Source organism: Elephas maximus, chromosome 2 (assembly GCF_024166365.1).
Source record: "Elephas maximus indicus isolate mEleMax1 chromosome 2, mEleMax1 primary haplotype, whole genome shotgun sequence".
Classification (NCBI taxonomy): domain Eukaryota; kingdom Metazoa; phylum Chordata; class Mammalia; order Proboscidea; family Elephantidae; genus Elephas; species Elephas maximus.
This window is the reverse complement of record NC_064820.1, coordinates 148,976,846-149,001,375: the sequence shown is the minus strand read 5'-3', so window position 1 is coordinate 149,001,375 and position 24,530 is coordinate 148,976,846. Positions and strand designations below refer to the sequence as shown.

Below are 24,530 nucleotides of genomic sequence, written 5' to 3'. Positions count from 1 at the left end.
TGCCATTCTTATCAGTAAAGAACCTCAAACTTAGCCTCAAGGCCAACTAGTTGATAGTGGGGGCTGTTTATGAGCCAAGTAGTTTCAATATTAACTAAGCCAACTCTAAGATACTTTCCTCCTCAAAGACAACCCCGGACTTTCCTAGTGACTGGCCTGCTGTCCCATGCTTTGGGTCCCGCAGCTTCTGGATATTGTGAGTACCAGTTAATACATAACTCAGAGGGTGCTATTGGAGGCAGCTCCAATGCCCAAGCCCTTGGGATCTGTAATGTGCTATTAGCTCCTTTCCAAGGCCAGCATTCTCTCTGAGAATATGTTAATGCAGGCTTCCAAAATCAATTTAACGTAATTCTGTTCCCACTCAGGGCAGTGAGGCCAAGTTTAATTTCTTTCCCACCACATATTTAAACCAGACAATGACACTAGGGTGCCATCTAAAGCTAAATGTGGAGCTCTTGTCGCCATAAAAAGCATCAAGTTTTCATTGGAGTCATTGAAGCATTTTTTCCTATTATGATGTTTGCATTTTCGTATTGATTTATGAGAGCTCTTTATGTAAGGAAGACATCAACCCATTGTCTGTTATTCATGTTACAAACAGTTCTTTCCTCACTTAGTCTTTTGTTTTATATATTTACTTATTGTATTTTACTGATATATATGAGTTTAAAAGTTTTACGTGATCAAATATCTTAATCTCTTACTTTGTAATTTCTGAAATCTTCCCCATCCAAGATTATATAAATATTTAAAACCAAAAAACCCATTGCCATCGAGTTGACTCTGACCTATAGTGACCCTATAGGACAGAGCAGAACTGCCCCATGGGGTTTCCAAGGCTGGTGGATTCGAACTGCTGTCCTTTTTGGTTAGCAGTCGTAGCACTTAACCACTGTGCCACCAGGGCTCAATATAAATATTTACCAATATTTATTCAAGTTTTTTGATGAGGTAATTTTTTAAAACATTTAACTCTTCAATTCCATTCAGATTTTACTTAATTACATGGCTTGGGCTGTGGATAAAACATTCTTGCTTACCATTTGGCCCAACTAATTGGGCATAACTGAGCCCATAAGATCCCTTCTAACAAAAAACACTACCAGCAAAATGAGTCTATTTAGTTAGTCCACTGAATGTTCCTGTCAAGAGGGGTGGGTACTGATGAAAGACCCAAGAGATCCAATGGTAAATCTAGGCCAAATGACCCACCTTTCTTTCGAGGAGGACTTTGTAACCTCAACTCATTTTGCTCAATAAAAAAAGTTTGCAAGGGCTACAGATGCTGCCCCTGATGATCTTAGAAGGGATCTGTCAGAAATGCATAGTTTGGCTAAGACCCAGTTTGGTGCAGTGGGTTATTGCTCTTTAGGGGGAAGCTTTCACTGTGGCAATCCTGGTGAGTCAGGGCCTCTTGTGATTAGATTTTCCTGGAGATGATGGCCAAGTTAAAGTCCAGTGGTTAATCGTTAAGCTATAGAATAGAAATGAAATAGGTGTACAGTAGTGAAGATTGACTTCCACACAATAAACTGATCAGATCGGCATTCCAAGCCACATTAATTGTTCTCAGTACAGGGGTCAGGGCTACGGACATCATTTGTCAGTCAAGTGGATGAGGGGCTAAGAGGTAGATTTAGGGGGTGATAAATATTCTTATACTGAAACACACACTGCTTTATGGGCCAGCTCTGTCTCACTCAAATTATTGACATGGAATGCCTTAGTGAAGGCACCAAGGATAAATCAGAGCTCAGTGGCAAAAAGTCATAGCAGGAAACAAAGGAGAAAGCTATACATATGTGTAGCATCTGGGCCCATTTTCCCTGATCAAAATTCAGAGGGTTTTCCCTGAAGGTGTTCTGTAATTGTTGTGCTCCATTCAGAGATAGCCAAAGGTTTGTGAGTTTTTCCACAGTAAGAAAAAAAAAAAAACGAACCCATTGCCATCAAGTCGATTCTGACTTGTAGCAACCCTATAGAACAGAGTAGAACTGTCCTGGAGGGTTTCCAGGGAGCAGCTGGTGGATTAGAACTGCCGACCTTTTGGTTAGCAGCTGAGCTCTTAACCATTATGCCACCTGAGTTCCAAGGTGAAAAAGAGAAGATGAATTTCTCTGTAAATCTCTCAGAGATGTGTAATTTCCATTTCTTAGATTGTTCATGCCAAGCACATAGTCCTGGACCGGCCCCCGTCTGCCCAGCCCCTCACTAAGATGGTGTGCCCTCTAGTTTTCACCTGATCTTGCCAGGCAGAAAACCCCCATCAGAGAGATCACATCCTGTCTTCTCCTTCCAGAGTGGGATTTGGGGCTCGTCCAGTGGTTTGGGATTCTCTCTGCCACTGTTCCCTTCCATTAGAGTGATAACCGAAATAGTGTGTCATAGTGGAAGACAATACCCACAGGGAGTCATGCCCACGCACCAGAATGGCATCCTTTTCACACAAAATGGATGCTTTATCTGGCACAAGGAAACTATTTCCCTTCCTCAGGATCACATCAGGAGCTGGGGCTCTAAAATAAAGGTTCAGTGCCCAGTCGTTTCTTCCAAATACTCAACTAAATTCCTTTTTGCTAACAATGAAAGGAATTACATGTACCAAATTCACAATTTTAAAAGAAAACAAAAACAAGTAATGACAACAAAAACCCACCTCAAATATTAATTTTTCACACTCTGGGAAGTGTAGGGAATGAGCCATTACAGCTGGCTAGGGACACTCATCCACCCACACATGCTCACACCCAGAAGAGCTGAAAATTCATGCAAGTCAGAGCTGGATTTTTAGCCAAAGTGACGAGTACTAGTATTTCTGTATATCTTGTCAAATAAATACCAATCCTTAAGAAACACAGTGTTTTTTGTTTTTTGTTTTTCTCCTCAGAACTAGCTAATCCTGGCTATTTGTGGGTGGGTGTGAAAAACCTGAAATGTTAAAGTGAAAAAAAAAAAAAAAGTGCTTTCTCAGAATGACACCAAAAGCCTGGATACAAACTAAAAGAACTACAGTTAGCCATCCAGAAGTTACCAGATATACCTGCATGTTCTAAACCACCCAGCCAAAATTCAGCTTTCTGATTAGATTTTATGTCATAAACATGATATAGGAGCATAGCCACAAAGTATAAATTGTGAAATGTGCTTGGGCCTTATTCTTAAAACTGGTGTATTTTGTTAACTTCATTATCTCAAAATCAAGAATAGTGTCCTAATGGCCAGATCTGACCTGAGCTGTCCTGTAAAGCACGTGCAGTGCCTGCCCTGAGTGAACGGCCGGGTGAGGTTTGGGCAGTTACCTGGTAAAAGTAAGCTATGTGGGCACACCACATTGAACCCTCTCATGCCTGTCAATTCAGCCCCAGTCTAGAAGACTCGCTGTCTATGCTTGGCCTCACACCCCGGAGCCAGGGAGGTGGTGAAGCATAGTAGTTAAAAGTGGATGCATTGTGCTAGGACAGGGATGAACCTTGAAAACATTATGCTGAGCAAAATGAGTCAGACACAAAAGAACAAATATTGTGTCATCTCGCTTACATGAAATATCCAGAAGAGACAAATGCATAGAGACAAAAGTTTCTTAGTGGTTACCAAGGGGCTGGGGTGAGGAGGAAATGGAGAGTTATTATTTAAAGGGTACTGGATTTTTGTTTAAGGCAATGAAAAACGTTTGAAAATAAATACTGGTGATGATTGCACAATTTGGTGAATGTAATTAATGTCACTGCCTTATACACTTAAAAACGGTTAAAATGACAATTGTTTTATATATTTTATTATAACAATTGTTGTTTAAGTACATGTTTTCGAAAACTAGAGACATACCTGGATTTGCACCCGACTTTCCGAGCTGTGTGCCTGGCGCTGGCAAAGGCACTTGAGTTTCTGCGCTTCAGTTTTTCCATCTGTTAATGGAGGATGGTTATGAGGCCCAGTGAGCTACTCTGTGTCAAGTGCCCAGCAAGTGCCAGGCACCGGTGATACAAGCTCGGTCAGTGGGCACCAGTTTTATTGCCACCCACTTCCCCAGGTACCAAAGTTCCCCTTCACATGGGGGTGTGTAGTCTGAGAAGAGACCCCTAAGAGACCATGGAAGGAACGTGTGTTTTCTGAGGCTAATCACATACAAGAACAAACATTTGCCCTAGTGTTTAATTAATTAAAGCAAAATAAAAACGGTTCCGCAGCCAGGAGTCCCAAGAAATAGATTGAATGAAAAACCAAGAGCCTGCAATTCACAATCTTCTTTCAAAGTATTCTTAGAAATCTGAATATATCATTATTTCACAACATAGGTGCCATCAACCATCCCAGCCCAGCCCCACTCCGGGGTAACCACCCAAGCTTGGGTAATGGCAGCTTTCATTTCCGAAGTGTTAGCCTGAAGTACGTTGCATGAAAGTACTATCTGTTTTCCTGTAGGGTTGAAGAAAGTTTTAAAACCTTATTTTGGTCCATATTTGGCTTGTCTGAAGTGATCTCGGTGGTGCTGAAATACGACCACAAATTCATCGAGAACATCGGCTACGTTCTCTATGGCGTTTATAACGTCACCATGGTGGTAGTGCTGCTCAATATGCTAATAGCCATGATCAACAACTCGTATCAGGAAATTGAGGTAAGACCAGTTAATTGAAAAGCCACTTTCTCTCGTTTCATTTAAGCCGCTGTTTTCAGCACTGAGGGTAATGACATTAGAAGCCTATGTATTATTACTAAATGCGAAGCCAGAACAACAGGCATTCTTCCTGGGCTGTTTCAAGAAATGTCTCCAGTCAATCTGCCACATGGCAGAGTGGACCCCATCACATAAAATGGCCCAAGATCATAGATATGTCTTAGTCATCTAGTGCTGCCGGAACAAAAAATTCCACAAGCAGGTGGCTTTAAAGGACAGAAATTTATTTTCTCACAGTTCTGGAGGCTAAAAGTCCAGAGCAGGGTCTCAGCCATGTGGATTCCTTGTGTGGGCCACTCTTCCAGTTTCTGGTGGCTGCCACAATCTTGGTGTTCTTTTGCTGCTACTAGATGCATCTGCATTACATGGCATCTCTCCCGTGTTTATGTGTGTGCTTGTATGTGCACGTGTGTGTGTGTGTGTCTGTATCTATTCTGTGACTTTTATAAGACACCACTCAGAAGTGATTAGGTGTAGGACCCACCCTACTCAGATATGGCTTCATTAACATAATAAAAGAAATGCCTATTTCCAAACATGGTCATTTCACAGGTACAGTGATTAGGACTTCCACATTTCTTTTTGGAGGACACAATTCAATCCATAACATATATATATAGATATGTACATGACAACTAGGGTCATAAATCTTTCTTCTTTCATATATGTCCCCCCAGGGTATCATGCAGGTGGCCCACAGCAAATCAGAATGACTGTCATTCAGCCCACTTCCTTTTCTGCTTTTCACCTGTTATTTACTAAGTACGTACTTTACTGTACGCCAAGCCTGTTCTAGGCACTGGCTATACAGAGATGACTAAGACACAGTCTCTGCTCTGGAGGAATTCATAGTCCAGTGAAAAAAACAGATAGGTCCATCCACAAATTACCATGCCCTGGGGCCAGTGCGACCAGAGAAGCCCTACCAGATGCAGGAGGTACAAACCAGAGGGAGTAGTTGACTCTGGGAGGAGAAAGGAGAGAGGTGGCTTCCAGACATGATGCTTGAAGGTCGTTTAAAGATGAATACAATTTTGCTAGACAGATAATGTTGAAGGAGTGTATCAAAATCTGATACACATAAACCGCAAGCTATTGATTACTGCCTTCTTTCAAATAGCAAGAAATTAAAAAGAAACTAAATGAGTATTAATAATAAATGGACTATGATGCATCTGAACAATGGGATACTATGCAGCTGTTCGAAAAAAAAGATGAGGATGTTCTCTATACAGTGATGTGAAAAGACCTCCAGTTACAGTGTTAAGTGAAGAAAAACCAAGTTGTAGAACAATGCATATACCTGCTGCCATCCAGTCCACTCCAACTGATAGCAACTCAGTGGGGCAGGGTAGAACTGCCCTATAGGGTTTCCAAAGCTGTAATCTTTATGGAAGCAGATTGCCACATCTTTCCTCCACAGAGCAGCTAGTGGTTCAAACTGCTGACCTGTCAGTTAGCAGCCAAGTGCTTGAAGAAAGTCTTAAAACCTTATTTTGGTCCACATTTGGCTTGTCTGAAGTGATCTCGGTGGTGCTGAAACACGACCACAAATACATCGAGAACATCAGCTACACGCCACCAGGGCTCCTCAGAACAATGTATCTAGTGCTCTTTATTTTGTGTGAAAGAGGAGGGAAAAGGAATATATATTCATTTTGACTGTATAAGCATTTTGAAAAACACACTGAAAGGGTAAACAGGAAGCACACAGCAGTGGTACCCATTGAGAGGTGGGGGTGGAGAGGCAGGGTGGGAGGGAGGGATGCCTTTCTCTGTATACCTGCTTATGCTTTACAGGTCATGTAAATGTTTTACTATAATAAAGTTAAATAAATTAATTAAAAATTAAAACAAAACAAAATACATGAACCCTTAGACTCAGCATCCCCAATTCTAGGAATAGAGCCTTGCCTAAATCTGATTTTACAGAGCTGTTCATTAAAGGGGAAAAAATTGAAATAAATTGAGATATAGTCACACATTGGTGGTGTAGTGGTTAAGTGCTACGGCTGCTAACCAAGAGGTCGGCAGTTTGAATCCGCCAGGCTCTCCTTGGAAACTCTATCGGGCAGTTCTACTCTATCCTCTAGGGTCACTATGAGTCAGAATCAACTTGACGGCAGTAGGTTTGGTTTTTTTTTTTTTTTTTTTGGATAGTCACACATTAGAATACTGCACAGCTGTTAAGAACAGTGAGAAAGACCATTTTTGCGCTGACATGGAAAAAGGCCCAAGATAGTGTTAAGTGAAAACTTGCAAGTTGTAGAAAAATGCATACAGATGAATTTCATTTCCGTGAGAACACAAATACAGAAAGAGATGGTAGAGAAAGGGAACTGGAAGATGCTACCAAAGTCTCGACCTGAGCATCCTCTGGGGAAGAGAGTGAAAGGAGGGAGGAGGTTGGAAGGGGACTTTCACATTTGCTTGGTACACTGCTATACTTAAGTATTTTATAAGAAAGAGTTCTTTGAGTATTTCTCACATAGAAAAAAATAGACACACACACACACAAAAAAAAAAAAGTTTCCAGGCAGTAGAAATAGCGTGTGCCAAGGCGAGGAGGTGTAAAGCAATGTGGTATGTTCAGCACTGAAAGAGCGTAGATTTGCCAGAAAGAGGCAAGAGGTGAGAGGAAGAGGTGAGCAGGGGCCGTGAAGTCTTCGCCACTGTCCCTTGTCCCCAGAAAAATGCAGCACTGCATTAGTGAACAAACAATATTTTTTTAAGGCATTTTACATATTTAGCCACCTATGTGAATAATGATAGAAGCCCTGGTGGTGCAGTGGGTAAGAGCTCAGGCTACTAACAAAAAGGTCAGCAGTTCGAATCCACCAGCTGCTCTTGCGAACCCTATGGGGCAGTTTTACTCTGTCCTATAGGGTCGCTGTGAGTTGAAGTTGACACGAAGGCAAAGAGTTGTTTTGTTATATGGATAATGAGCTGTTGTTAACTACTCCTGCCTGTACTTTTGGCCTTAGTTTCCCCATGTGTAGAATAAAACCAGATGGTGCCTGGACATTCTGTGGGTCTTTGTGGTGCAAACAGTTAACATGCTTGGCTGCTAACTGAAAGGTTGGAGGTTTGAGTTCACCCAGAGGAACCTTGGAAGAAAGGCCTGGCAATCTACTTCTGACAAACCAGCCATTGAAAACCCTATGGAGCATGGTTCTCTACTGGCACGCATGGGGTCGCCATGAGTCAGAGACTACTCGACAGCAACTGGTTCGGTTTTGGTTCTGTGACAGTCAGCCCAGGTGTTCTGCCACATCCTAATAAATTGATCATGCTCTGGTCCAAATAAATGTGGCATAGAAGCCTCGTGATTGGCTCTGAGAGGGGCCCTCTGGGGCAGGAGTGACAAGCCCATAGATTGTGCTGTCAAGTTATCCACCATGAGGTGAGGCCACAAGATGGAGAGAGCACATGGCCACCCCTCCTCTGGTGGGCTGTGGACCACCTCTCCTCTCTGGGCTCTGGACTTCTCCTCCAGTGGGGAGAGTTTGCCTCCCCCACCCCTCTCACTGGTGATACATGTGCAGGGGCCATGAGAAATGCCACTGAAAAGTGATGACACTTAATTTTGATGAAGTGGAGATTTGTGACCTCTTCTATGAGAACACTTATTTATGCAGTTAAAAGATCTTGAGCATCTACTGTCCAAATCCACAAACCCACCTGCACCTGCATCTGCACTCCCCGCCCCCCACCTCCATCCTCCTGCAGGGCAAGAGAGCACTTCCCCGTGGGGCAGCCCCACCCACATGCCCTAGCTTCCTTCTCTCTTGCCTCCTCAGGAGCTGCCACTGCACGCTATCACTGTTCTGCCTGCATCTTCATCCTCTCTATCCACCTAATCCTTCCTGTCAACATTCAAATAAGTCTCTTGATCTTTGAAAAAAAAAAAAAATAGTAACGACAAAAAAATCTTCCCTGGACCTCACTTTCCAGCTCTTTACTGCCAATTTTCTTAAAAACTTGTTTACGCTTTTCATCATCTCTTCACTAATTAACTCCTACTCATTCTCTACCCCACTTGACCTGGTTGAGAACTACTCATGCCTTGCTTGGATGTCAGCTCAAACACCAGCCACTGGGCAGCCTTCCCTGACCCCCAGACCAAGTCAGGAGCCTCCACCCAGGGCCCTCTCATACCACTTAGCACAGCTCTCCGTAAAAGACAGACTGGTGATTGTGTCATACACTCATGCCATTGGATGGACTGTGAGCCCCACGACAGCATGGACTATCTATGTGGCATTGACCACTGGCTCCCCATTGCCTCCCTAGCACAATGCCAGGCACATAGTAGGTGCCCAATAGATGTTTGCTAAACAAATACAAGTTGAACACCACACACCGTGCTATGCTACGGAGATAAAAATAATGTTTATTAAGGGTTTGCCCAGTGTCCAAAACATCAAAGAGATTCTCATGCATTAACTCCTTTAATTATCACAACAAGCTGTGAGGTAGGTATTATTACCCTCATTTTAGAGATGAGGAAACTAAGGCCCAGAGTAGCTAAATCACCCGCCATAGTTACACAGCTAGTAAAGGAGCCAAGCTAGGATTTGAACACAGACAGACTTCAGAGCCTGTGGTCCTGCCATTATAACACACCCTTCCTCTCAGGTAGGGTGTCCCTGTTACACCTCTCTGGTGTATAGCAGAGACCCCGGAGTATCCCCTGCCCTCACAAAGATTCCAGTCTAAAAGACCAGTATAGGATGTCTCCAATGGGATAGGCCAAGTGCTGATGGGGTCTCAACAAAAGTAAATAAACAAAATGGTCACACTGGCTGTTTCTGATCGTATAATCTCCTGGTACACCCCAGCAGCCTCACATGGGCCCTTGCCGGGCTCACAGCCCCATGGTGTGTAGCCATTGCCTGTGGGGAAAGAAACCCACTGTTTATTGAGCACATGCTCGATGTCAGTGGCTGTGTGAGGAAGGAAGTGTTAGCTCCATTGTACAGATGAGCAAACTCAAGACCCTTGCCCAAGATCACACAGATAGAAGGGGTTTTGAACCCAAGTCTGACTGATTTCAAACCCCATGTCTTTTTCCTGGCCTCACACTACCCTGGTGTTAATGCCAGAATGTTGAGTGGGCCCCCTAAGAGGTGGCAAGGAACCTATCTATAGAAAAGCCACACCTGCTACCTCTCAGGTAGCGCACTGAGCATTCTGGCATTGACACAAAGTCACAAGTAACAGGTCTGGGGTTTAAATCGACCACCTCCAGGGAAGAGAACCCAGCTAGATTACCTCCTGCAAACTACAGTCAGGTTTTGTTCCCATTGAATACATGTGCTAGATCTCTTAACATCCTCTCTGGAAGTGCTCTGATCAATAAAAAATGCATTTTCTAACACTGTGCTGTCCAATATGGTAGCCACTAGCCACGTATAGATATTGAGGGCTTGAAAGGTGGCTAGTACAAATTGATATGTTCTGTAAATGTAAAATGTTGTTGTTAGTTGGTGTCAACTCAATTCCAACTCATGGCAACCCCATGTGTGCAGAGTAGAACTGCTCCATAGGGTTTTCAAGGCTGTGACCTTTGAGAAGCAGATTGCCAGGCCTGTCTCCCGAGGTACTTCTGGGTGGGTTCTAACCACTAACCTTTCAGTTAGTAGTCCAGTGCAGAACACTTCACCACCCAGGGGCTCCTTTAAATGCATGCTGAATTTTGAAGATTTAGTATTAAAAAAAAAAGTGTAAGCTATCCCAGAAATAATTTTTATAATGATTACATATTGAAATGATGACATTCTGGATATATTGGATTAAACAAATATATCATTGAGATTAATTTCACCTGTGCCATTTTACATTTTATAATGAGACTACTATTGTGGCCCACGTTCTACTGCTACTGGACTGCACTGCTCTAAAAGATCAGCACCTCAATGCTGTGGTGGTTGGTGAGTCAGGCAGCAGAGCTGTAGAAAGTTAATGGGTAACAGGATGAAGAGACGGTGAGAAATGCTCTTTGATAAGTGGCAAGTGGTGAATGTTGGTGAAAATACCCACCCTCCTGGGTGGAGATAAGGGAGGGGTAGCATGAACTGGCTGAGACTGCCAGCAATGAAACCCCAGCAGTTAGGTGGAGGGGAGTCTGGTGGTTGTAGCGGGACCAAACTCCCCATCTTGTGTTTTGGCGGGGAGAACGTCACTCACAATGCACCGGTCAGAGTCCCGTTTAGAAACCCACTCTCAGGATTTGTAGGCTGTGTCTCCGCTCCTCAGATTTAGCTCAGTTGTTAAATCACCGCCTTTGATGATGTGTCATCATTTCCCTTGTCCCACAGGAGGACGCGGACGTGGAGTGGAAATTTGCCCGAGCCAAGCTCTGGCTATCTTACTTTGACGAAGGAAGAACTCTACCTGCTCCTTTTAATCTAGTGCCAAGTCCTAAATCATTTTATTATCTCATAATGAGAATCAAGATGTGCCTCATAAAACTTTGCAAATCTAAGGCCAAAAGCTGTGAAAATGACCTTGAAATGGGCATGCTGAATTCCAAATTCAGGGTAGGTGGCTTATCGGTTTGTGGGGCTAGAGAGGGCAGCAGGAGCGGGGGGGGTGCGGTGTGCCCTGGAGTCACCTGAAGGCCCCTGACACAAGGGGAGCCAGGGGCTGGAAGGACTGTGGCTCCTCAGAATCTTCTGGGCACATTGGCAAAGGGCGAACACCAGTATAAGTGTTCCACTCCTTGCAGTTCCAATTCCCCTTCTCCCTGCAGTTCCTTGGAGAGACACATTGCTGGGGACTTAGCAAACCGTCTGGCTGAGCCGGGACCCCAGGGACCCCAGCCACGGGAACTCCGTAGTGGGCTTTGAAGTGGAGTAGCTTTTCTCAGAAAGTATCCCAGAGTATGGCCTCTTAGATAAAGGTTCCCTGCCCACTGTCTCTCCCTCCTGGAGACTCTCAATGTTTATTAGCATATTAACACTTCTGAGAAGTTGTGCAGGAAAGACGTTCCTATAATTTTGTAGAATCCCATGTTTCCCAAACAAATTTGACCAAACAGTAGACTGTGACTTCTGTTAACATCCTACGGAACTGACATTTCCAGGAACAGTGTTCTAGAAAGCCAAGCAGCAATGGGTATATCGGCTTCCTGGATGTCATTTTAGAGACAGCCCCCTATGCGCATGCTAGTCAAGTCCTACCATATAGGGATGCAGGTGTGTATGTATTTATGTTTATTTTGGGTTTTTGTTTTTTTTCCAGAAGACTCGTTACCAGTCTGGCATGAGGAATTCTGAAAACCTGACAGCAAATGACACTTTCAGCAAGCCCACCAGATACCAGGTAACCATTCCTTTCCCAAGCATGAGCAGAAGTAGATTCCATTAGGACGTGGATTTGGTTCCAGTCTGTGTCATTCTCCCAGAACAAAGCTTCATTCCTTCCTTCATTCAATAAATGTTTACTGAGTGCCTACTATATGCCAGGCATTCTGCTACTCACTGGGGATGCAAACATGGTCCCTATCCTAGTGACACCTCCAGTCTAATGAGGGAGATTGACAATAAACAAATAAACACAGAGATAAATAGGTAGCTACAAATTGATAAAAGTGCCAAGAAGGAAACAATGGGGTGCAGAAATAGAGAAAAATAGGAATTCCTGCTTATATATGGTTATCAAAGATCGCATCTTTAAGAGGAGTGCAAGTTAGCTGAGGCCTCATACATGAGAAGCGGGGCTGAGGGGAGGGGCCTTCCAGGCAGGGCAAGAACATCAGCAAAGGCCCAAGGGGGAAGCTTGGCAGGTCCAGAGCAGCTGGTGCCCAGTGAGCAGAGGAGAGTGGAGGGAGCTGAGGTCACAGAGGGAGGCGGAGGGGCTGCACCAAGTTCAGGATGTGAATTTTATCCTACGTTCTCCAAGAAGGCAGGGTTTTAAGAAGACCACTCTGGCTGCTGTAATGAGAACAGTGGGGGCAAGAGTGGAAGTAGGGAGGCCAGTGAGGAAGATGTGACAATCGTCCAGGTACAAGGGATGGTGGCTTGGATCTGGGTATGAGTAGGGCAGTCGAGAAAAGCAGACAGATTCAATGTATGTACTGGAGGCATAGCCAAATGGGACCTGCTGATGGGATAGACTCCCACGTTTCTGCCCTAAGCCACCAGGTAGACATTGGTGTCTTCAGCGAGCACCTGATTTAGACTGCCATCCTGCAAAGTCTTTCATTTTACAAAGTAAAAAAGACCTTTTATGCTTGAAGTGCTTGCATGGTTTTTGGAAGTTAGTGCCAAATCTCTGTATCAGATTAAATCAGCCCACAAGCCAGTGACAAATGGTAATGATTATAAAAGCGCAGGTCCTTCCCGTCCTACCTTGCACCTCTTGGTGATGAGCAGTTTTATCCATGCTGATCATTTCTTATCAGATGTCAATTTGAAGCTGTCCTGAGAGTTCCTTTGGGCCCAGGTGCCACCTTCCCAAAGCGAGCAATTACAGACTTAGCACCTCCAGACACAGGTCTCTAATTGAATTCCTGTCTGTATTTCAGAAGCCAGCTGTGCAGTTAGGAGGATTTAATTGTACAATTAAGAAATGGCTCATGGCTCAAAGCATATATAGTTTTATCAGATGACACAGGCTGAAAACGCAATGGGAAAAGCTTGCACTTAATCGTGCACAAAATTGTGACTGACCGGTTTGACCTGCTTTGAGTTATGTCACAGGCCAAATCCTTTGGTCAGTGGAAGGATTTTTATTTCTCAGCTTCTCAGAGAGAAGGACAGATTATCTATGTCACTGAGAAGATAGAACCTCCTAACTGGTTAGGGCAAAATCTCTCCTGGGCTCTGAGCAGAATTCGCTACTGAGATAAAGGAAGACTGATGATGTGTGAACGTCCCGCCCATACCCAGAATGAATCCTCCGTGAACGAGACTCTTTTCAGAGCAGTCTCAGACTGAGCCCGTTTCTGTCTTCCATCATCACGGGCTGAGTCCTTGCTGCCTTAAATCTCCCCCAAGAATTTCCTGCTGTGATTAGAGATTGGTTGGTTTGCAGCTTCAGGCTCCTGATGACCTTGGAAGGCTTTGCTCACCTTGTATTTTGTGAATCCACTGAGAAAAGCCTGGGGCTACTTATTCAAATAGTTGTCAGAGAAAAGAAGAAAGAAAAATTGGGCCAGTAGACATCAGAGGTAAAGGGTTGAGAGGACAGCATATGAGAGCAGGGGAGCTCCTGATATTTGCATACTGGTCTTTACTCAGCCTGCTAGGTTAAGCGTGAACACCTTAGGCCATCGTCTGCTCGCGATAGGACATCTGGGACTAGGCTAAATGTTAGCCCAGGTGTAGTCTCACTTTACTCCTGGGAGAGACAGCATCTTTAACCCCATTTAACAGATGAGGGAATTGAGGCTCATTTGCCCAAAGGTCACACAGCTGGTTGAGCCCTGTCTGACCAAAAGGGCACCCCTCTTTCCACGACATCATGGTGCTCGGGCATTTGTCCATTATTCATCTTCCTAGCTTTGCATCGGAGCCTTCCTCGGAACCTGCCTGCCTACTTTTACAGTCACTAGGAAGGATCTATCTGAGCCCTTCAAGCCTGAGGTGAGGAGCAGGAGGAGGCACTTTGTTATCACCTGGCAGCAACAGGCAAAGTGGAAGTATGGATTTGGGCAGGGGTTTGACAATGGCTCATCTGTTTCTTAGGCTCACTGGCGGCCTTCTTAGTTGCATTTCTTTTCTTCCAAAACAGTTCAGCGGACATAAGATGCCCAGTCCACTCCCTCTTTCTTACTTCCAGGTCATACCAAGAACTGGCATCTTCCTGAGTACATATGCTGACAGCCTCTCACACTGTTGTGGTTCTGAGGAATTCCGTAGCCTTCTCAATAAGACAAAAGCACCGTCGTTCATACACATGTAGTGTTTAAGCTTCTTTTTTCCTTTCTTGTCTCTTCATTAGATCTGCTTGAGTGTTCAAACTTAGTGTTTTAGGTGTTTATTTTAGCTTGTCAACCCTTCAACTTTATTTGGCTCTTTGTTGTAAAGGAAAACAGTTCCCTTAGACTTCAGAGGCTCTCTGTGCTTCTCTTTTCTTAGATTCAAGGGTGTCTGAACTGTTATTTTTCACAAAATTAAGTTCCTCGCATCTGCATTTTTTTTTCCCAATCTGGGCTCTGTGGATATGAGACTAAACAATTGGACAAAACCATGATATTGGTGAGAGGGCCAAAGTGTGCCTCCTTTCAAAGGTACCTGTGACCTGTTCCACAATCCAGTGTGTCAAATTGTTTGGGTGTGTGCAGACCCCTTATACTTACCCTCAGAGAGGTACGTTTCATTCGTGGGCAAAGCAAACAAGCCATATCCCAAATAAACTGTAGAATCCAGACGTAGTCCATCATTCAAGTAAGCCCCAATCTTGATACAGCCCTTTCCCCAAAACCCAGTAGGGAGTTCTCTTTTTCACCCCTAGATGGCCTCTACTATCCCAGTAAACCCAGTGCCCTTGGCACTGGGTTTGGTTTTGTTTGTTTTCTTTAGTTCTAAGAAAACAAACAAAACCAAACCCAGTGCCCTCGAGCCGATTCCGACCCATATGACCCTATAGGACAGAGTAGAACTGCCCCATATAGTTTCCAAGGAGCGCCTGACAGATTCGAACTGCCAACCCTTTGGTTAGCAGCCATAGCACTTAACCACTATGCCACCGGGGTTTCCAAAGCAAAAAGAATAGACACTTTGTCAGTGCTTATTTCTTCTATTCCATTTTTTTATAAACCCCAGTTTAACAAATGACTTGTCCTAGGATCCATTTTGTCCACTGTCTTCCAAACGTTCCTCAATTTCTGTTTTCCTAGGTGGCAACATAACTTCCCTCTGGATTCTACTTCGTTGGCTATCTTCAACGTACAGTATGTTTTCTCTTTCTTGTTTGTGTCCTTAGCTGCCCTGCCTGCACCTAGAGAGTTCCTCTGCCATAGAAGGACTTGGGAAATACTTTCTATTTTCCCCTCCACCAGCAGCAGCCAGAGGCCATCTGGCCCCTTAGAATCTGGGCAGGGGGAATTGCATGCCTTCCTCCCCGGACCACTCCTATCCACTGTGCATCTCATTCCCACTCACTCAAGTATTAGTTCTTTTGCCTGAACAGTATCCCTAAACGTGTTCATCTTTAAAAAAAACTTTAGCACTTGCTAAATGCACAGAGGCAGGTGGGGAGCACTGCCACCAACAGAGACATATTAACCTGGGGAAAGTTTATTAGTCTATGGGAGATAGCAATGAGATATTTCAAATACTTTCCATCACATAGTGAAAGAGGGGAGGCTTTTAATATCCATCTTGTCTGGAATCAAATTTCATCTGTGGCATCCAGGTTAAATAGAGCTTTGGGGCATTTTCCAGCCATTTAAGACTTCCTGGAGGCAAGACTGGTACCTTGCTCTTGTAGATCCCAAGTTGTGTAACATGCACATACCAAAGAGAGAAGGAGCTGGGTCCCTAGCAGGAGAATGATATCTCAAAGCAACTGACAAGCAGTCACACTGGTCTCCCGTAGGGTATTTGTCACTCTTGGGAGCGAACTGGGGGTGGAAAGGAAGCTCAGCCAATTCTGCTTTGATATTCAGTATCTAGAATCCTAGTACATGTTGAGAGATTTAAAAACAAACCTTTGCTTTTCTACCCTTTAAGCAGCAGGTCTGCAGTTCAATTCAAGTATGCCAGTGTTCAAGAGTAGGTCATGAGCATTCATGCCAATGACGTACCAATGACCCTCTTCTCTGAGGGATAACAGTTGGATGATACCACGCATCCTCTGAAATCCAGCTGAAGCTTTCTCCTGCCCTAGACTTTCGTGCTTTTTAATAGGACAAATTGGTACCCAGAGGCATCCCAGGCCCCCTTTGACCAATGGGAGCCAGTTCCTGCATCTCATTGCTTAAAACAGCTTGTGCTTCACCTTTTACTGAAGCTTGGACGAAGCCCCAGCTTTGGTTTCAGTTTTGGTTATTCCCAGATCTGCCACTTCCCAGCTATACCTTGGAGAAGTCAGCTAGCTCTAGGCCTCAGTGTCCTCATCTGTAAATGGAGATGATAACGTCCATTTCACCAGGTTTCTGGGAGGATTCAAGGAGGTCAATTTTGTCAAAGAGGCTTACACAACTTCTGGCCTGTAGGAAGCGTTCAATATATTTGTTTCTTCACCTCTTTTTTTAACCTTTCTCCCTTCATCTCAGAGAGCTACTCTGTATTTAAGACGGCTTGTGAGCAGGATTTCACCTACACATATACTGTGGAATAATCTAAAATAATCAGTTTAATTGTATTGCACTAAGACACTTCTGCTGTGCCAGGATACTTTGATTGCTGTCATAACTATGAAAGGATTCTACCCATAGAAAAGGAACACATCACTCTGGTCTCTGGCTTAGAAATTTATATCCTAAATATAAAAGCCCTCCAATGGATGGATCCAGAAACTGAAGAACCCTTCATTCTTGAAGTTTGCCTTGAAAAGACAACAAAACTTTAACTAGACCCCTTAACTTGTGTTAGCCTGAAAGTTTGTAGAGGGAGAATCCTTCTAAATTTCTTATTCAGTAAGGATGGCAGATACTTAGGTAACTGTTTTGTTTTTGTTTTGTTTTTTCTGTGAGAACTAGTTAGGACAAAGGTTTTTTTGTTTGTTTTATTTTGTTTTTCCTATCCAAAGTGAAAACAGCATTACTGAGTCCCATGGAAAGGTATATATTCTTGCAAGTTAGGTGACCTATTTTATTGAGTAGAAGAATGACAGTGAGAAATCTAGCACGGTTAGTTTAGCCACCACTATGATAAAATCTGGGCCTCTCTGAGAAGTAGCCGCATGAAGGCAACTTGGTAATCAGCTGTTCAGCCTGAAATTAGATCATACAAACCATAGAGCCAAGTGGGCCTTGAGCCTGAGGGGTGAGGATGAGGCAGCCCCGGCCTGAATGAGCTGACTCAGAGGCTCGGGGCAGAGAGCTTTGCTGGGTTTAACTGAAATCTTAGAATCACAGAGATGGGACGCCATCTTGGTAAGGCACAGAGAGAACCACCAGTTGGTGACAGTAATGAGTACATCCTCCAGCTTTTGCGTTCCAGCAGCTCAGTTCCCTTTTACTTATTGAAAGCTTCCTGAGCTCATGCAGTCAGAGAGAAGTTAGCAACCTGCTTAATGTCACACAGCAAAGCCGGGGACAGAATTCAGGCCTCTACAGGCTTCTTCAGTCTAGGAAAGGCTGCATCTGTCCCATCTGTCCTCAGGTATGAGCAGGTTAGAGGGACACAGGCAGGGATGACCAAGGAGCAGGGAAATTCCTCCCTCTTTACCATGCTGCTCATCTCTTGCAAGACTCAGAAGTCTCAGCTACCAGAATATTTATAAACCCTGTGATTTTTCAGGAACCCTGGGACAACTACTGGCAAAACCCAAAGTTCACCTCCTGCAGTCTTCCTTACACTTGGCTCTATTCTTGGAGTCTCCTATGTGTTTATTCATGCCTTGTTTTCGTGAAGGGATGCAGTATCTGCATAATAAATGCAACATGAAGGCCAACTCCTTCTCCTACAGTGTGACTGACAGGACAGGGTCAGGCGTGTGGGACTTCATGGGAAGTAGTGTCTCAGGCAAAGCCTCCAGAGGCTGGCTATATCTGCTTCTGCTTCTGGTAGGAATTTTCCAAGCCTGGCCCTGATCTTTGTACTAAGTAAACCTCCTTTCATGAACAGCATACCTCTCACTGTCTTCCCCAAGGCATGCAGTTCCACATGGGCTGGCCTGCTAAGACTTCACCAGTATTCCTTCTCAATTGTATCAGTTCTTGAAATAGAAGAAAGGGTTTCAGAGCTGAGGTCCAGAGAAGAGGACATGACTGGCCACGATCACAAAGGAGGTCAGGATAGAGCCAAGCCTAGGACCCTTGAGCAGAGCCTGTGGATCTGATTCTTTCTCCTTGGCTTGGTTTTCTGTCATTGGGAAGTATTCTGTTCTTGGTCAGGTGGCTGCTTAATCCTGAGAGAAATAAGTTAAACAGAGAGACTGGTCCAGGTTCCACTAGCAGAGGACCCCTGAAAAGACATGAAAGGATCCCCATGCTGACCAAACCCTCTGTAGGTGGGAGTGTCATGAAGATACCCTGCAAGCTGCCTCTGTGCTGGACCAGGTTCTTTGATCCCTTGTGTTTATATTTCAGAAAATCATGAAACGGCTCATAAAAAGATATGTCCTGAAGGCCCAGGTGGATAGAGAAAATGATGAAGTCAATGAAGGTAAGTGACTGTATTAGTTTCCTGTTGCTGCCATAGTAAAGTTCCACAAACATGGTAGCTTGACACAACACAAATCTGTTCTCTTAGAGTTCCATAGATCAGAAGTCCTAAATGGGTCGTTGTTGTCGTTATGTGCCTTCAAGTCGATTCTGACTCATACTGACCCTATATGACAGAGTAGAACTGCCCCATAGGGTTTCCTAGGTTGTAATCTTTACGGAAGCAGATTGCTGAGCTAAACTGAAGGCGTTGGCTGGGTGGCATCCCTTGTGGTGGCTGTGGAGGAAAATGTTTCCAGACTCACTAGTGTGGTTGGCAGAATTCGGTTCCATTCACCTGTAGGACCAAAGTCCTGTTTCCTTGCTGGTTGTCAGCTGGAGCCGCCCTTAGCTCCTGGAAGCCTCCCCGGTCCTTGAATGTGGCCCTCTACATCCCAGAACCAGCAGTGGGGCATCGAATCAATCTCACCTGCCATCTCTCTCACCTCTTCTTCTGTCACCGCATCTCTCTGACCCACTCTTCTGGCCTCCCTCTTCCACTTTCAAGAGCTCATCTGATTAGATCGAGTCTACCCAGATAATCCAGAGCCATCTCCCTATTTTAAAATCATCTGATTTACAACCTTACTTCCATTTTCCGTGTAATGTTAACATGCTCACAGAAAGAACACAAAGGACTCAAAAATGGACGTCTTTAGCAGAGCGGGGTGGGGGCATTGTTCTGCGTGCCACAGTGATGCCCACTTCGAGTCGGCCTCATGCCCCTCGAGCTCAGGATGCCCAGAGCTCCCTGCTTGCCTCCCATCCTGTGGGTGCACAGGGAGTGGGTAGAACACGCATCCGTTTTACATTCTGCCACCAGCCCAGTTTCTTTCCAGCTGGCCCCGCGCTGCCTCAGCACCAGATTCTCAGAATCACAATCACATGCTAAAAATGAAGATTCCCCAGGCCCTGCCTGGACCCAGTGAAGTGGCATCTCAGGGCGGGCCTGGGAATCTTCATTTTGGCAGCAGCTCCAAGTGATTCTGAGGCCCACTGAAGTTTGTGAACAATATTATTTTCATCGTTTGGGTGATTTTCCCAGTCTGTTTTCAGCAGCTATTCTTAAGTGAAAAGCAGATTATCTCATGCCTGATAACTCATCTTCCTGAGCTACCTAGGATCAATACATGCTATCTAGAAACAGCTTCAAGCACAAATGAAGGCACCAAGTCTCTGCCTCACTTGGGCCACAGGGGCTACCAAAAGAGCTTGTCACTCTGGGACATCCAACCTGCAGCCTCACATCAGCAATGACCAAACTGACCACAGTGACATTGTGGAGGGGCCAAGCACCCCACCCCCCACTTTTGAATCTCAAACATAAAACTGCTAGGTGCCTTGCCAGCCAGCTTCAATCAGTGTGTAACTGATTGAAATGAATGTGATTGATTATAGAGTGTGGAGCTATCCAGGTTTCATGCCTCTAGAATTATACTATGAATCTGGGACTTAGTGAAGCACCTGATTAAAAAAAAAAAATCATAAGGGCTGATGCATTTATCAAAGCTGAGCCCACCGTACCGCTAAGATGTTTGCATTATATGTATGTAAATTATTCTTTAAAAATCAGTATGAATAACGTGTCCGCAGGCAGTGGAGTCTCACGTGGGTCACATGCAGTATCTATAACATCAGCAAGAGCCTTTCAGCTCCTCTTGGTGGTTTTCTAACCATGTGATTCACTATAGAAGCAAAAAGCCAAAGTCCCCACTCGGGGGTCCCTTGTCACCAAAAGAGGAGGCGGCAGACATTCTGGCAGCTTGTATTACTGAGGCAGTGTTGCTGGTGTGGTCTAAATGAATCCTGCTTCTGCTGCTGCTCGCTCCTTGTGAGACTGGCCAGCTCTGTGGCTATGTCAACTATGCTGAGCCATTCTCTTCTCACACCCAGGAGTTTCTCCTCTCTGTGAATAACAGCAGAATAAAAGGTGAGCGTCATGAAAATAAATTTTCCAATTAACAAATCTGCCTTCCCTGGCTTTAAGACCAAAAGTCTAATAATCATTATATGCACAAGGTGCTAGACACAGTTCGTGACCCTGATCTTGACTCCTCCATCTACCTAAAACCCTGAATAAAGAGGTTTTCCAGGAATGGGGAGACAGGTTGTAAGTGGGGGGGGAACCATATGTATATAAATGTATATACACACACATATATATGTACATATACCATAGACTGCCAAAAGAATGAATGTCTTGGAAGAAGTACAACCAGAATGCTCCTTAGAAGCAAAGATGGAGAGACTACATCTCACATACTTTGGACATGTTATCAGGAGGGATCAGTCCATGGAGAAGGACATCATGCTTGGTAAAGTAGAGGGTCAGAGAATAAGAGGAAGACCCTCAGCCAAATCGATTGACACAGTGGCTGCAACGATGGGCTCAAGCATGGCAACAATTGTGAGGATGGTGCAGGACCAGGCAGTGTTTTGTTTTGTTGTGCATAGGGTCACTATGAGTCAGAACCAACTCGACAGCACCTAACAACAACAGCACACACATGTGTTTATATATATATATACACACACACACACACACACATACATATACATATACATATACTTATACATATACATGTCCTCCAGTGGTAGAAAGGTGAATACTACTTAGAACAAAATAGAGCACCCACTCCCTTACCTCCACCCCTGGTGGGCTAGCCCAGCAACCCAACGTTCTGCTGGAAAGACAAATGCCCCAAATGCACACAGGTTGAGCCCTTTCCACCTGCCCATACTCACCAAAAAACCCCTCTGTCCTTTCAGGTGAATTGAAAGAAATCAAGCAAGACATCTCCAGCCTACGCTATGAGCTTCTTGAAGAGAAATCTCAAGCTACTGGTGAGCTGGCAGACCTGATCCAACAGCTCAGTGAGAAGTTTGGAAAGAACTTAAACAAAGACAACCTGAGGGTGAACAAGGGCAAAGACATTTAGCAGCCCACATTGGCATCTGTGACTTCTACCAGCATTCCAAGGCCAGGTCGGATGCCTGGCCACCAGCTCTGGTGGGGAAGGGTCCCAGGCCCACTCCTCTAGGACCCTAAGGGGATTCACTGGCTCATGGTCGAGCAGCATTGTGACATCTCCAGCCCAGTGGCCTGCCTGGACCCAGAAGTGCTGTGAATCTGGGTTGTTTGGTAAGAGAAGCTACCACAGTAGGAGGGGAGGAAGTGCCCGTTGACAAGTATGAGACCTTCAGTCAGCCACAGTTGAAATATTTCTGTGGCGAAGGCCATCCTGGATGCACACACGTGCCCCCCATTGCACATGGGCAGCAGCTGTCTGTGTCCTGGAAAGACAAACCACCTCATCCACCAGCCCCTTTCTCTCTCCCTCCCTCCCCGCCACCTGTGCACACACGGATTCGGATTCAGACCATCCAGACAGAACCGAGAGGTGACCTGTGATCTATTCTTAAGTGCCAGATGAGAACACAGATAGCCTAATAGCAACATAGTTCTATTTGTTTATTAAAACAAACAAACAAGGTTTCAAAATCTTAAATCAAAAATTGTACTGGAGGTAGAACTGTTTAGAGAACAACAAAATCCAAATGATGTATTTTTACCTTTATTAAGATTATCTTGTATCTACTATTTTTACCTAAAATGGAAAGAAATAAAATTACCTCATAATAGCTTGGAGAGCCTCTGTGGATATGCTGTCCTGAGGCCATCCCTGTGTCCTGGGTAGGGGCAGCGGGGGAGCTGGGAACCACAAAATGGGAGAGCGGGGGCAGGGGGCTCTGGGAGGAGAATGGGGCTGGTGTGAGGGGGAAAAGTACACCTACCTTGAGTCACACAGCCAGGAACCCTAAGAAGTTATTGGCTCCAACCTTACCTCCAAGGCCCCTTCTGTCCCCAGACCTAGTGACCCCAACCTTGCCAAGGCCGGGAAGGAGGCAAAGGAAATGGAAAACTTTCTCTCACCCCAGCTCTCAACCTTTCCCTGGGGTCTGGGGTGTATGTGGGAGGAGGAAGGAGCGTCAGGTGAAATGGAGCCTCACGTCTTCTCTCTGAGGGCGGAGCCTAAGTGTGAGGAGGGAGAACTGCCACCAGAGGGCGGCCCAGTCCCAAACAATGCCATCCTGAGCTGCTTACAGAAAATGCCACTGGTCCTGAGGAAACACTAACCATAATAGCTCAAAGTACTGTGCACTTCATTCGTGCTAGGCACTGTGCTGAGGGCTCTGCACCCATCAGTCCACTGAATCCTCACGGCAACCCTGTGAGGAGGCCCAGGGTTACAAATTCAAATGCCTTGCAATCACCCTGGGGACACAGAAACCAAAGCAGGCAAAATGCAAGGGAGGCGGGGGGAAATAAATATATATATATACAAAACCAAACAAACCCGTTGCTGTCAAGTTGATTCATAGTGACTCTATAGGACCGAGAGCTGCCCTACAGTGTTTCCAAGGAGCAGCTGATGGATTGAACTGCTGGCCTTTTGGTTAGCAGCCAAACTCTTAACCACTGAGCCACCAGGGCTCCTATGTGTGTATATATTGAGGCACAACTCAGTAGCAACAGGTTTATATATATAGATAGATGCATGTATGTATATATGTATGTGTACATATATATGCATGTATATATAAATATATATACAGTTGACAGCTGTCCGTCAGTATCCATGGGGATTGGTTCCACGACCTCAGCAGATACCAAAATCCACAGACGCTTAAGTCCCTTATATAAAATGGCGCAGTATTTGCATGGAATTGGCACATACCCTCCCGCATACTTTAAACCATCTCTAGATTACTCACAATACCTAAGACAATGTAGACACCATGTAACTAGTTGTTTCATCACAATCGAAGACTTGCTCTGAGAGGTAGCCTTTCTCTTCTATGAGTCTCTTGAGCTCTTTCTTCTGGGGACGCTGCTGCTGCCTGGGCGTCAGCTGATGCCAATTCTCCTGTGACCTTTAAGGTCTTCAGGCTGCAGTGCTTGACATAGCTAGCCGGCCAGCTCTTACTAGCCTTAAACTCCTTCCTCTCACTTGCCTCAACCCCCTTACACTTAGCCTTTGCGGGATTGCTTTGACCACTTAATTGCTTTTTGGGAGCCATTTTTTCACAGAATCAAAGCATGCACACTACACAAGTAGTGAACAAATGAAACGTGAGGCGAACAGTGCTCAATCAAGTGCTGGAGAGATTGAGAATCTGTGAAATGGCGGGAGGCTACGGTAAGGACGGCCTACACATCACTTCATTTGTGTGGATTCAGCCTAGTGCCCAAAGTGCAGGAAATTCATGTTTTGCTTTTGGAACTTTTTTTTTTTTAGTGTTTTTCCATCTGCCATTGGTTGAACTTGCAGATCAAAGGGCTGACTGTGTACAGATACACACACACAGAGGGACTTCTATTTCGATATATACCTTCACAGACATTTTTTTAACTTAACTCTGCTATAAGAAAAACAGATGAAATGTGTGATAGTAAAACTGAAGTTGGTCTCAGCATCGAGGGGTGTGAGTGGGGCTGTGACAAACTAGACAGCCCTGCCCTACCTA

The 24,530-nt window shown here is 44.8% G+C and overlaps 1 protein-coding gene across 1 annotated transcript in view; it reads left to right on the top strand.

The window, feature by feature from the left end:
* The window catches only part of TRPC7 (transient receptor potential cation channel subfamily C member 7), a 184,505-nt gene extending 162,565 nt beyond the window's left edge, over nucleotides 1-21,940 (top strand). The window contains exons 8-12 of the mRNA XM_049868664.1: nucleotides 4,426-4,621; nucleotides 11,002-11,223; nucleotides 11,927-12,007; nucleotides 18,888-18,963; nucleotides 21,771-21,940. Of these exons, the coding sequence (XP_049724621.1) occupies nucleotides 4,426-4,621; nucleotides 11,002-11,223; nucleotides 11,927-12,007; nucleotides 18,888-18,963; nucleotides 21,771-21,940 (745 nt within the window). The remainder of the gene's footprint in view (nucleotides 1-4,425; nucleotides 4,622-11,001; nucleotides 11,224-11,926; nucleotides 12,008-18,887; nucleotides 18,964-21,770) is intronic.
* The last annotated feature ends 2,590 nt before the right edge of the window (nucleotides 21,941-24,530 follow it).